The following is a 15,342-nucleotide window of genomic DNA, read 5'->3' on the forward strand; positions in this document are numbered from 1 at the left end:
TCCATGACTTCCTGATCCAATCTTGGTCAATACCAACCTTAAAGTTGTCAACCAACCTGGCAGACACTGTAGATTTGCTGAGTGAGTTCCATAGTGGATAAACATGACTGGTTAAGAAGTTCAGCTTCTCATGCTTTCTGCATAATTTTTGATGCATTTTTTGGGCTTGTGTTTTGGTGTACTTACTGTGATTGAAAATTGACTTAATAGCATCACTTGTCATCATCTTAAATGCTTGGATGACATTTCCTCTATTTTTATGCCATGTTAGGGTAGGAAGGTCAAGCTTTTTAATCATTGCTTGTAGGAGATTTGTTTTTTAGAAAAAGGGAGCTTTGTTGCAAAAGTATCTCCATGTTACACTTAAAGTTTGGGTTGGCAACCAACATGCCAAACTCAAGGTGGGGATGAACAAGGGCTGTGTATAGCTTCTTGATTACTCTTGGTGACTTGTCACTGAATGCTTGATCAAACCAAGGACCTTGTTTGCCTTAGCTACTTGATTCTGACAGTGACTATGAAATTGAAGTTTATTGTCAATGCTTACCCCAAGATCATGCTCTTCCTTGGCACTCTGAAGGGGCATGTCAGCACCTGCAGAGTCAACCATGTAATAACTATGGTAGGGATTGTTTGAACCAAGATGAAGGACTTTGCATTTGCATGGGTTGACATCAAGCATTCAGGTTGTGCCCACAGACAAAGGTTGTTGAAATTTTCTTGGAGAGAAGAGCAATTTTCTGTTGAGGCTGCTGGACCAAAGAGTTTAGAAGCATCTGCATATAGTTCAAAGCTATTCTTAACCACCTCAGGAGCATCATTTACATGGAGTTTAAACAGAGTTGGACTTAGTTTGGTCCCTTCGGGGACACCATTCTTGATGTGAAATGAGATGACAGAAACCAAAGGAAAACTATTCAGATTTGTTTATATTCAGTTAAAGACCAATACCCTCAAATGCTTCTCTTATGTAACTTGCTGATTCTGAGAGGCTATGTTTAGATTTAGGCTATCTATAACTAAAAGATCATCAGCATTGGCTAGGTATGTAATTTTAGCTAAACCATAAAAACAAGCTTTCAGAAGCGTTTGAGAAATTGCAAATTTAAAAAAAAGTAGGAGACAAACTCCTCTTTCTTAAACTACCTTTGGAAAAGGGTTATATTGATCACAAACAGAACTATTAAATTCTACCTTTAGAAATTAAGTTAAGCATCAACATTTCAGTAGGAAAATGATTGAAATATGCCATTAGATAGTAAGAATGTAAAAGCTGAGAATGGTTTACAACATGAAAGGCCTTAGAAATATCAAGTGCACAAAAGTGAACATCTTATTTATTGTATGAAGCACCCTGAAGAACAAGACAAAAACAGTTTGCATTGCTGCATCCAACACAATGTTGGTTTTGAGATATAAGCTCAGTACTCGGTACATATTAGCTTTTTCTGCTGGTTATGAGTAGATTCTACAATTATGTATAAGGTCAGGAATGGTCGCTGACTTTTTACAAGAGACATGTCTCCATAAAGATTAGGGATTTTGCTTGACGTTAAAGACCAGCTTCTCTTAATTAGACTGCATATTTGTGACTACTGCAGAAACAGGGTTCCAACCTATTAAGTATTTCAGCCAAACTCTTTGGTATTTTCCTTAGTGTTCATTTTCATGCTTAGGCTTTCCTCTTGATTGTCCTCTTAAGATCTGTTATGAGGGATGGAAGTGTTTTAGGTTCCTTTTGTAACTTGAGACTGATGTTCTTTTTTTCTGTTGGTTTGAGAATTTTCTTGGTATTCAACAATTGATTGATACTACATCAAACATGATGAATTCTTGCTATTTGCTGATTCAAGTTACTCTTATATAGACATCCAAAGTTTTAAGAACAAAACATAGCTTGGGAACAAATATAACTAATACAGACAAGATAACTAAATAATTATTTTTTGCAATAGGAGTAAAAACTGAGTCTGAACCAGAAACTCTAGACTACACATAATTACAAAGATAAATTTCAATCACTATGTTACCATACTAAAGGAAATCCCCCTAAACAAAAATCTAGGTTCTTCTAGTGAACCTTCTCGGTTCACTAGGTTCTTCCTCCATAACAAGAATCCTGTTTGTGTCTTGAGTGTCTTATTTCTAACTTCAGAACTATCATGTTCTAAAAACTCATTTACCATGCTGTGACTACCTGAGGCCTTATTATTATCTAATCTTTTTAGCACTGTCTGTAAACTCCTTCTTGTAAATCAAATCTTCCTTTATTTCCAAATTGTCAAAAATAAATTTGTTCTTTTCTGTTCAGAATTCCTACAACTGTATCGTGGTCTGAGACATTTTCAATGTTTTGTGTCCATACCTCCCTTTTATTAATTGAGATACTGTTCCTATCTTTAAATGGGATAAGCCCAGACTAACTACTTCCTCTCAATTTCTTAATACCATACAATACTTTACTATTATACTGTATGCCTTCACCTTCAATATCCTTAGCAATTTCATCTACAGGCTCCATTTTACATACTCTACAATTCACACTTTAATACCTTCTGAACTTCCTTTGCTTTCCTTTCCTCATATCTCACAAGATCTATCTGGGTTTGCAGTGGTAGCTAGCAACCTAGTAAGAGGTGATCATGTTGCATACATCTCATAAGATCTATCATTCAGAAACTTCTTATTCAAAGCCTTTCTCTTCTACCAAATATGAAACATTCTTACTAATATTCCAACATTCTTTTTCTACTTTCCTAAGACATATTCTGCTACTTTACAAATCTAAAGACTATTCAATCCATCTTCTACAATAAAATTTTATACTCTAGTTTTACACCCAATGGTTCATGGAAACTGTTACTCAGGCTCTCATTCTGGAGTGCATTAACATCATAACTACCTCAACGATAGTTACCCTTCCTAAATTTCAGTTTTTGATCAATGATAGATTCCAGATGGTGATATTTATTTTTAATATTAATAATGACACATCTATGTGCCCTAGTATCCTGTATTAAGTCTTCAAGTATTTGATTTGCTATAATATAATCTGCTTTTGTCTGCTTTTTGCTACAGCAACTGCTGAAAACTCAGCTTTGCATTAAAACAACATCTAAAATGGAATTAAAATCTACATATTCTTACCATTTAGAAGGAGATACTCTTATTTTTGTAATTAAATAAATTGGCTTTCATATGTTTTCATAAAGTTTTTCATATAAAAGTAAAGAGCAACATTAAAATTTGAAATTGTGTCCCTTATGCTTTAAGAACAATTGCTCAAGCACAAATTGGAACTGAGTAAAAAGTATTTTTTATGATATCTTCAGAATAGATACAGATATTTTATGCTATATTTTTTTTTTATTTAAAAAACAACGTTTTTATATATGACATGGATTGACTGGATTTGTGTTAAAACTAAGATCAAGTGGACAGCTCCATTTACCGAGGTTATATTAATAGTAAAGATGATGGGTGTGGTGAAGACGTTAAAAGCAGAATAGCTAATGCCCAAGTTTTTTTTTCACAGTTGAAAAAGTTCAAAGAGTCTTTTCACAACTGTGAAAAGATTTTTTTACAGTTGAATTCTGCAAACCAAGATTAGAATAAGATGCAGTGATGACAGTGGTTAAGTGGTTCCAAGGGGTGTTTTCAAGTATGGTGTTCTCTAGAGAAATTGTCTACAGATTGTTTTGGGTACCTGGCTGACTGACTGTATTTCAAACAGTAAGCAGTACGAAAAATATGGTGCAATCCTCATGTCTAGGACTATAATGAGAAAAACCTTGGAATGGCTGGGGCACATTCTACAGATGAAGGATGACAGATTGTCAAAGGTCATCCTTGCAGCCAACCATCTAGGGCAAAACCAAAAGCAGGTTGTCCATGAATGGGATGCAAGGAAATATTTAAGGGGAACTCGGATATATTGGGTGTAAAGAGGGAGGCTTTGAATAGATTGGACTGAAGGATGAATTTGCATAGCTGTTTTGGACACATGTAGATTGGTGCTGCAGTAAGTTGTTGGCAGTAGCAGTACCTGATTGATTTTCTTTTGAAGTTTAGAAATAAAAACAGATCTATTTTATTTATTAATTTAATGTTCATTTTATAGAACTCAAACTTAGTCTTACAAGCTGATGTTCGTTTAATTGAAAAAAGAGGGAGAGATGAAGCAACAGGTGAAGTTATGTCACTAGTTGGTAAACTGACTGGAACACGGATGGGAGACAGGTTTCAGAGAACTAAGCCTATAAAAGTAGATGAAAAACTGGCCAAGTAAGTTTTTTTTTTCTTTATTCATTTAATTCTGAATCAAATCAAAGATTTTGTATATCTAGATGAGATGTGACTTTATAGAACAATCATTCACGAAAGTAATGATATGCGCTAAATGACACATTTGTTTTTATTCACCTTTACTAACATATAAAAGTACTAAGGCACTAAGCAGGTAGATCTGACGTTTCTAACTGAAGAACTGGTGTTACCTTAAAACATATTAAACTTACCAATAAAACTCACCATTGTAAACAAGCTGACTAAAGAGTGATCATGTATTATTATCTGCAGGCTTGTACCAAGATTCTCCATTCTTCATAAACTTCTACCCTGCCAACTTTGACGTTTATGCATATGGTTTCCTGATAGCTCTCATTGCTTGGTGGAAGTCTTTCCAAAATTAATAATTGATGAACAAAATGTCACTGAACTGGATTTTCAGAAGGTTTTATCCTGGAGTTCAAAGCAAAGAAATAATATTTAACAGCTGAAATTAGCCTTTTGATCCTACTATGACCCATGACTTCCTACCCTTTTGACTACCTACCCATGAGCATATCTACCCATAGACTAATTGATGGTCTGTCAACTGAAAGAAGAAATCCTATTCCTGTAACATCTAACAATTAGAAAAGCCTGATGCTATTAGCTAAGTCGAACAATCTCATATTTGTGCTCTAAATGAAAGTGTAGACTATATACGACTACTTTTCTTTATTAGGCCACACAAAGCCTACAAACTAAACAAACAAAATCTATCCTATGACTTGCGGATGGTTTTCCAGTGTAATGTCACAAGTGATAAAATGAACACCCTACGAATATGACGAAGCCATTCTTGTCAAATGTTTACTATGACACAGAAATAACTCGATGTCTGCAAGTTTCAAGACCAACCCAAAACGTTTTGATGAATTTTCACGAAAGTCTTCAATTTTTGGAACCTTGGGTTTTAGGGACCCATTTTTTTTGTCAGTAAAATACTCAGAAATTAGGGACAGTGGAAGCCGTGGTTTCACCAGCAAAACAACACCATGATCTCTCATAGTCTTTGTCAAAACCTGTAAAAATAATCCGTGTAAGCAAGAATGAGACACAACCATGATAAAATTGTAAGTACACCCAGAGCAGACTGCCGACCTGAATTCCTATATTAGCAGCAGTATGTTATTCTTATGCGTAGTACTAAACACTTTAGCGTTCTTATTTGTTATACAATAGAAGAAAAGGACCTTCACTATTGGCCATGAAAGATGTAGCGTTTTCTTCCAGCGTTTAAGAGCATGCATGTGCAAATGATTCGATGGTTCTTTTACAGAAAACGTACCTCATTCTTACCTAATTGTTTTAAATTTCTTAAAAATGGACATTCAACAAAGACAATTTCCTTAATGAGGCCACCAAGTCGTATTTTAAGTGAGCTAGTAACTCCGCAAATTTATATTGAAAATATTCCAACATATTTAGAAAACTACTCAAACTCAGAAATTAGCCAAAAAAAAAAAAAAAAAAAAAAAAAATCAAAATGAGTGTTAATCTAGAAATAAATCCTAGTTGGAAAACTGGCGTAAAATACGCCTGTGTTGAATAAACTGTCATCAGGTTGCCAATCCGTGATTTTTTTTTCGAGATTTACTAAAACAGCAAATCTTTCTTCAGTCAGTTTTCGCTTAAAAAACCTTCTTCTGTCTAGCCCTTAAGCTTATCAAACAGTTCGTGGTAATGAACTGTAGTAAGGAGCGACCCGGCTCAATAGTAAACAAAATTCTAAAAAACGGAATTTTGATACTAATAGATACATCAAAAGAATTGGATTTTTATGCTGATTTTAAATATATAAGTTTTATCAAATTTAGTCTTATTCATCAAAAGTTACGAGCCTGAGAAAATTTGCCTTGTTTTGGAAAATAGGGGGAAACACCCCTTAAAAGTCATACAGTCTTAACGAAAATGAAACCATCGCATTCAACGTATCAGAGAATCCTACCGTAGAAGTTTCAAGCTCTTATCTACAAAAATGTGGAACTTATTATTTCCAGAAGACTGATCATGGGTGCGTGTTTATTTGTTTGTTTGTTTATTTTTTTCCCCGGGGGTGATCATATCGACCAAGTGGTCCTAGAATGTCGTGAGAGGGCTCATTCTAACGAAAATTAAAAGTTTTAGTGCCCTTTTTAAGTAACCGAAAAATTGGAGGGCAACTAGGTCTCCTCTCACACTCTTTTTCTCAAAATCGTCTGATCAAAACTAAGAGAAAGCCATTTAGCAAAAAAAAAAAAAAATGAATACGCAAATTTCTTTTAATTATTCAGTTGCGGAGAGCCAAAATCAAACATGCATTAATTCAAAAATTTTAGAAATTAAATAAAAAAAACAAGTTTTTTTTTAGCTGGAAGTAAGGAGCGACATTAAAACTTAACGAACAGAAATTACTCCGTGTATGAAAGGGGTTGTTCCTTCCTCAACGTCCCGCTCTTTACGCTAAAGTTATTTACTGTTTTATAAAGTAGAATTGAGAGAATCGTCAAACTTTAGCGCAAAAAGCGGGGCGTTGTGGAAGGAACAGCCCCTTTCATACACGGAGTAATTTCTGTTCGTTAAGTTTTAATGTCGCTCCTTGCTTTCAGTTAAAAAAAACTTTTTTTATTTAATCTACCATCTGAATCAAATACCTGTTCATTCATCTGCAAAAGTCAGAACTAAATGGGGTGGGCAATTCAGAACCTTCTCAATTATTAATCTAAAGGGGAAATTTGCCCCAATGCATAATCATTCTTTCCTAAACCTTCACTGTTCTTCTCTTAAAACTTTGCTTCGATCGATTTCACTCCACTTCCTTTCTTTTCATTTTTTGGGAAATTTTAATCAGGACTCATTTGATTACCTGGTTTTATCATTCACTGATGTTACTTGATGTATACATTTCCTAAACAGTTTTTATGCGTAGCTCATTTTCATGCGTAAATAGACTCTAATTTCCATTGGGGATTATAATGGACACCCTTCAAGTGGATTGGAAGATTCCTTGAAGTTATGTTCATAAGAGATATTTCTATTGAAATGATTTCTGTAACAGAAAATGATTTATGTTTTATTTCTTTAATATTCTCTGTTTCGGGGGGTTTGTGCTCACAATTTTTTTTTGTGCATTAGGCTCCTCTTGGCCTAGGGACTTACAGCTGTAAGTTAAAAACTGATCAGAGTTAAAATGTTTTTGATCCATTTCTGGGCCCCCTAAAACTTCATTCCCTTCAAACGAAATGTATGTTCCTCTTGTACTAAGGAACATAGAAGTTTCGAGTTGATTTAAAACCCAAGGAAAAACGATATCTTGTTTGGTTGGAGTATACAAATTTGACATTTTTAGTTTGGTTCGAATGAATAGCTAACATTTTCCATTTGAGCTACTCTACTCAGGGTCTCTATATCATCCTTATGAATTTTTAATGCATCAAAGATCTATTTGGAAAAGGTAGTAGAATTACCTTTATGCTGTATAATACTCAAGCTATTGAAATTATGAAGCACAAAATTGAAACCCCTTAAACTTTATATGATAGTTGATTCTGTTCCTCATTAGCACGTCCAAAAATAAGTATTTATTTGTTTATAGTCCGACTTTTTGACTTCCTTATGTAAGTTCAAGGTTTTCATTATTATGGGATTACCCGAAAGCACTCAACACTTAAAAGCAGAATACCAAATGATTACGTATTTTTTTTTTTTACTTTTTTCAAAAATATAATTTTTTATAATACAAATAAGAAATAAATTTTCTTTTTTAGACGTAAAGAGAAAGAGGAGCCTGATTACAAGAAGTTCAAGTCAGCTGCAACAATTGATGATATGGAAAATTTTGTTGGTGTATTGTACAGACCAAAAACAGTAGAAACCAGACAGAAATACGAAGCTCTTTTAAGTTTTATTTCGGCCGCTATTGGAGACCAGGTAAATTAGAATGTGTTTTCCTTTTTTTCAGGATCATGAAGTACTATTTATTTATTGTACTATTAATCATGAAGTACTATTTATTTATATACTATTTATTAATTCTGGTTACAGGGATGGTGTTTCAGGACTAGCAGAGAAGAGTGGTGAAGTAGTAGTAGTAAATGGGGTTGTAATTTATATAGTAGTTCACTAAGGTGCTAACCTCAGTTGCTAACCTTGAACAACAATGGACATCCCTTTTTATGGCGCTTGGTATTCACCAAGTGACATATAGCGATCGCAAAATCTGTCGGTCTGTCTGTCGCTCCCGGTTTTGCTACTTTAGGCACTTTCAGGTAAGCTAGGACGATGAAATTTGGCAGGCGCATCAGGGTCCAGACCAGATTAAATTAGGAATAGTCGTTTTCCCGATTTGACCATCTGGGGTGGAGGAGTGGGGGGCCGGTTAAGTCGGAAAAAACAGAAAAAATGAAGTATTTTTAACTTACGAACGGTTGATCAGATCTTAATGAAATTTGATGTTTGGAAGGATATCGTGTCTCAGAGCTGTTATTTTAAATCCCGACCGGATCTGGTGACATTGGGGAAGGGGAGTTGGGAGGGGTAAACCTAAAATCTTGGAAAACACTTAGAGTGGAGGGATCGGGATGAAACTTGGTGGGAAAAATAATCACAAGTCCTATATACATGATTGATATAACCGGAACGGATCCGCTTTTTTTGGGGTAGTTGGGGGGGGGGGGTAATTCTGATAAATTAGAAAAATGAGGTATTTTTAACTTACGAACGGGTGATCGGATCTCAATGAAATTTGATATTTAGAAGGATATCGTGTCTCAAAGTTCTTACTTTAAATCCGGACCGGATCTGGTGACATTGGGGGGAGTTTGGGGGGGGGGAATCTAAAATCATGGAAAACGCTTAGATTGGAGGGATCGGGATGAAACTTTGTGGGAAAAATAAGCAGAAGTCTTAGATACGTGATTGACATAATTGGAACGGGTCTGCTCTATTGAGTGGGGGGGGGAGGATTAATTCTGAACAATTAGAAAAAATGATGTATTTTTAACTTACGAAGGAGTGATCGGATCTTCATGAAACTTCATATTTAGAAGGACCTCGTAACTCAGATCTCTTATTTTAAATCTCAACCAGATCCAGCGTCATTGGGGGGGGGGGGCGGAAATCTTAGAAAATACTTAAAGCGGAGAGATTAGGATGAAACTGGATGGGAAATACAAACCTGTCTAAAATACGTGACTGACATAACAGGACCGGATCTGCTCTCTTTGGTGGAGTTGGGGGGGGGGGGTAATTCAGAAAAATGAGGCGTTTGTAACTTACGAACGTGTGACCAGACCTTAATGAAATTTTATATTTAGAAGGATCTTGTGCTTTAAAGCTCTATTTTTAAATTCCGATAAGATCCTGTGACATTGGGGGGTGTTAGAGGGGGAAACCGAATTCTTGGAAAACGTGAAAATTGGGGTGTTTTTATCTTACGAATGAGTGATAAGATCTTAATGAAACTTGATATATATATAGAAGGATCTTATGTCTCAGATGCTCCATTTTCGACTCGAATTGGATCCGGGGACATAGGGGGTTGTAGGAGGGAAACAGAAATCTTGGAAAACGCTTAGAGTGGAGAGATAGGGATGAAACTTGATGGGAAGAATAAGCACAAGCTCCTAGATACGTGATTGACATAATTGGATCGGATTCTTTCTCTTTGGAGGAGCTGGGGGGGAGGGGTGTTAATTTTGAAAAATTAAAAAAATTGAGGTATTTTTAACTTAAGAACGGGTGACTGGATCTTAATGAAATTTGATATTTAGAAGTAATTCATGTCTCATAGCTCTTATTTCAAATCCCGACCAGATCTGTTGACATTGGGGGGAGTTGGAGGGGGAAATCTTGGAAAACACTTGGGGTGGAGGAATCGGGATGAAGCCTGGTGGATAGAATAAGCAAATGTCCTTGATACGTGATTGACGTAACCGTACTGGATTTGGGCTCTTTGGGGGAATTGGGGGAAGGGGTTCAGTGATTTGGCGAGTTTGGTGCTTTTGGACGGTGCCAGGACGATGAAAATTGGTAGGCGTGTCAGGGAGCTGCACAAATGGACTTGATAAAGTCTTTTTCCCAGATTCGACCATCTGGGGGCCTAAAGGGAGAGGAAAAAATAGAAAAAAAATGAGGTATTTATAACTTACGAGTGGGTGATCAGATCTTAATGAATTTTGATATTTAGAAGGACATTGTGACTCACAGCTCTTATTTTAAATCCTGATCGGCATTAAACCTCTGATTTTCCTTTTAAATCAATCTATTGATTCTTAGAATTTTGTTAGAGCTCATACCATATGAGCTCTTGGCTCTTAGCTCTTCTTGCTTCGTCACAAGTGCCATATGAGCTCTTGGCTCTTGTTTTTTGTAAACAGAGTAGAAAGCTCAGGAAATGTAAAACAGGATAATGTTATCTATTTTTGATATTTGACATGATACGTTTACGAGATTAAAGGGTCTGAGTTACCAAACAAGCGAAGCGAGAGGCAATAACAATGGCCAAAGGCTAGAACTGGTGCCTGAGCGAAGTAAGACTTATCAAAATGCCCTCATAGCGGGCTTTTTGCTGTAGGCCTATAAATGCAAAAATATATAAGTTGGGAATTTATTAATAATATAATTTTTATTCAATGCTTTATGAATAACGACTATAAACCTTTCGAGCGCACTTCTATACACCATTATATTTCCTAAAATCAGTACTCTTGGTATTTAGTAGGGTCATTTTGAGCACTAAGCATCAAAGGGCTCGATCAAAAATATCGAAGTGCTTTTGATGTTGAATAAACTCGTAAGTTCTCAGAGAATCAATACCAATACTCGCTAATGTGCTTTGTATCATAAGTTGCCATTCCTCTAACTAACGGGTGCATAACCTCTCCTTTGATATGCATAAATAAACTACAAAATGGAGCAATTAGCAAAAGTAATATTTTTGGTCCAGGTTTCACAACAAATCATCATGGAAGCTTAAGAGCGAAGTATACACAATCTAATAAGCTGCATTTGACTAAATTGCTCTGATGAGCATGGTGAGAATGAGCATCAGTTTTTTCCTCCCTCTTTCTCACCATAATCAACAATTGTGTAATATTTCACAAAAAAGTAATTAAAGAATGATTTGATCTGTGAATTCCATTTCTCTATTAATTTTTGTCTTTGGTCACCCGAATTAGCAATGTAATTCGATTCTGTTATTAGTATAGTAAAAGATTTGATTGCATTAGATTATGCAATGTAATAGATGATATGATTACTGACTAACAGAGACTAAATCATGGTAGTATTCTGAAAAAGTAAATGAAAAATGGTAACTACTGATTGCTATAAATAAAAATGCCATTTTATTTATCAGCATTGCCTTTTAATTAATTTAATACGTTTACAGCCAATGGATATATTATGTGGATCTGCTGATGAGGTTTTGACGGTTTTAAAGAATGATCGAATGAAAGACAAGGATAAAAAGAAAGAACTGGAGACTTTATTTGGAGCACAAATGACTGAAGAAAGATTTGCTGTTTTAGTAAATCTCGGAAAGAAAATCACGGATTGGCAACCTGATGACAGAGATATGCAAGCAGGTAACTATTGTTTTTCCTGGTATTATTAACAACAGCAACATCAATCTTGGAACCTTTCTGGCTCTTAAAAGTATTCAGAAACGAGTCTCCATGAATGTGAAGCCTTGCAGTATTCACATACCGTCTGGGACCTGAATTAAATATATTTCAAGATTGTAACATTTTGTACAAAATGGGTTAAAATTTAGTTGAACTATTCCTGCTAGAGAAATAGATCGTTTTTAGTATCATTTGGGTTTACATCAACTGCAATTGCTGTTTTAAATAACGATATTCAACATATTATAATTGATTTCAAGTATTTTGGAGATATTACGGTTCTTTCTTTCACTGTATTTTTTTTTATTTCACAATTTGGCATATTGTAGTATATTCCTCAAATTTTCAGATTGGTACTTTCAGCAATTTTGTTTCTTTGCAAAACAAACATACATAGTTATATTACAGTCCTTTGATGCATTTTGGAAGAAATATCACACACTGATTTACTGTTACAAAACAATATGCAGAACAATGGACTTGTAACTATAAGCAGTACCATACTGCATTGCTCCAAATGATCCTTAATTTACTAATGTTAGGTTGCGATGAAATTTTGTGGTTATCGTGTTTGTATCTGACCTATTTTCGAAAGTGATAAGTGAGCCTTCATGAAGTCAATGGATTAAACTGATTTTTTGTATTTGTTTGTTTTTATTGTCAATGCTATTGATTGACTCTTTACTCCACACAGTCAAAAAGATGTTACCCAAAAATCAGTGATGGGACAATTCCAAAATTCTTCTTGATTCTGGTACTCTTTCCGATTCCAAGAATGCTCATTTTTTAATGGTATCGAAACAGTTACACTTTAGATTGCCATTAGTCACAAGTTACAATTTAGTTACCTAATCATATTCATGTTAGAAATGTTTTTGATTCAGCAACTGCCTGTCCATCATTCGCTGTTTTCGAATTCCATGGTTATAAGCTAATATCAAGGACGCTAAAAAGTTAATTGGGTGTCAGGACGTTAAAGTTTGTTTTTTCAGTGGTATGGCTAGGAAGACAACAATCAAACGACTGTGTCGCTCCGGAAGGCTATATTTTTGGTATTTATGCGAGTAAGCTTGTTTGCTTGTTGTGCTGAAATATTGCGTGTTTCATTTATCGATTAGTAGTGATAGATATGTTTCTCATCAGAATTAATACTTAGAGGACCATCAATCAACTCTGCTTAGCTTACTATTCTACTAGCCAAACATGTTTTACAAGCCTTTCTTTGTAGGTAAAGAGTGGAATTTTTAAAGGTACAAAATAGTGAGAATCTTATACACTTTGAGATTATTTGGAAACTTTTTTTTTCTGATCTGATTATTTTTCTGATCCCAAAGGCTGATGTCAGTTAAACAATAATAAAAGTAGAAAATCATGAATATTAGATTGATAGTATAATTTCTTTTGTTAGTTTTATATATCATGAGACCAAAATTCAAAATAAAAAAAAAAAAATCCTGAAAAATTTGAAAAAATACGGTATTTTTAACTTACGAACGGGTGATCGGATCTCAATGAAATTTGATGTTTAGAAGGATATCGTGTCTTAGAGCTCTTATTTTAATTTCCGACCGGATCTGGTGACATTGGGGGGGGATTTGGGAGGGGGAAACCTAAAACTTGGAAAACACTTAGAGTGGAGGATCGGGATGAAACTTGGTGGGAAAAATGAACACAAGTCCTAGATACATGATTGACATAAACGGAACGGATCCGCTCTCTTTGGGGTAGTTGGGTGGGGGGTTATTTCTGAAAAATTAGAAAAAATGAGGCATTTTTAACTTACGAACAGGTGATCGGATCTCAATTAAATTTGATATTTAGAAGGATATCGTGTCTCAGAGCTCTTATTTTAATTGCCGACCGGATCCGGTGACATTGGGGGGGAGTTGGGAGGGGGGAACCTAAAACTTGGAAAACACTTAGAGTGGAGGGATCGGGATGAAACTTAGTGGGAAAGATAAGCACAATTCCTAGATACATGATTGACATAACCGGAACGGATCTGCTCTCTTTGGGGTAGTTGGGGGAGGGGTTAATTCTGAAAAATTAGGAAAAATGTGGTATTTTTAACTTACGAACGGGTGATCGGATCTCAATGAAATTTGATATTTAGAAGGATATCGTGTCTCAAAGCTCTTATTTTAAATCCTGACCGGATCTGGTGACATTGGGGGAAGTTTGGGGTGGTGGAACCTAAAATAATGGAAAACGCTTAGATTGGAGGGATCGGGATGAAACTTGTTGGGAAAAATAAGCAGAAGTCTTAAATACGTGATTTAAATAATTGGAACGGATCCGCTCTATTGGGGGGGGGGGGCTAATTATGAAAAATAAGAAAAAATTACGTATTTTTAACTTACGAAGGAGTGATCGGATCTTCATGAAACTTCATATTTAGAAGAACCTTTTAACTCAGATCTCTTATTTTAAATCTCAACCGGATCAAGCGTAATTGGGGGGGGGGGGCAGTTGGGGGGACCGGAAATCTTAGAAAATACTTAAAGCGGTGAGATCAGGATGAAACTGGATGGGAAGAATAGAAACCTGTCTAAAATACGTGACTGACATAACCGGACCGGATCTGCTCTCTTTGGTGGAATTGGGAGGGGGGTAATTTTGAAAATTGAGGTATTTGTAACTTACGAAAGGGTGACCAGATCTTAATGAAATTTGATATTTAGAAGGATCTTGTGCTTTAAAGTTCTAATTTTAAATTCCAACCAGATCCTGTGACATTGGGGGGAGTTGGAGGGGGAAACCGGAATTCTTGGAAAACGTGAAAATTGGGGTATTTTTATCTTATGAATAGGTGATCGGATCTTGATGAAATTTGATTTTTAGAAGGAATCCATGTCTCAGAGCTCTTATTTCAAATCCCGACCAGATCTTTTGACATTGGGGAGTTGGAGGGGGAAATCTTGGAAAAACACTTGGAGTGGAGGAATCGGGATGAAGCTTGGTGGATGGAATAAACAAATGTCCTTGATACGTGATTGACAGAATCGTACTGGATTCGCTCTCTTTGGAGGAGTTGGGGGGAGGGGTTCAGTGATTTGGCGAGTTTGGTGTTTCTGGACGTGCTAGGACGATGAAAATTGGTAGGCGTGTCAGGGAGCTGCACAATTTGACTTGATCGTTTTCCCAGATTCGACCATCTGGGGGGCTAAAGGTAGAGGAAAAATTAGAAAAAATTAGGTATTTATAACTTACGAGTGGGTGATCGGATCTTAATGAATTTTGATATTTAGAAGGACATCGTGACTCAGAGCTCTTATTTTAAATCCTGACCGGAATTAATCCTCATTTTCCTTTTAAAATCAATCTATTGATTCATCGAATTTTGTTAGAGCTCATACCATATGATCTCTTGGCTCTTAGCTCTTCTCGCCTCGTCACAAGTGCCATATGAGCT

At 35.6% G+C, this 15,342-nt stretch overlaps 1 protein-coding gene across 1 annotated transcript in view; it reads left to right on the plus strand.

Moving 5' to 3' along the window:
* The window catches only part of LOC136025000 (U5 small nuclear ribonucleoprotein 200 kDa helicase-like), a 127,827-nt gene that overhangs the window by 6,434 nt on the left and 106,051 nt on the right, over positions 1–15,342 (plus strand). Inside the window, exons 2-4 of the mRNA XM_065700625.1 lie at positions 4,121–4,284; positions 8,073–8,235; positions 11,696–11,891. Coding sequence (XP_065556697.1) covers positions 4,121–4,284; positions 8,073–8,235; positions 11,696–11,891 — 523 coding nt within the window. The remainder of the gene's footprint in view (positions 1–4,120; positions 4,285–8,072; positions 8,236–11,695; positions 11,892–15,342) is intronic.

The sequence above is a fragment of the Artemia franciscana genome, chromosome 3 (assembly GCF_032884065.1).
Source record: "Artemia franciscana chromosome 3, ASM3288406v1, whole genome shotgun sequence".
Lineage (NCBI taxonomy): Eukaryota > Metazoa > Arthropoda > Branchiopoda > Anostraca > Artemiidae > Artemia > Artemia franciscana.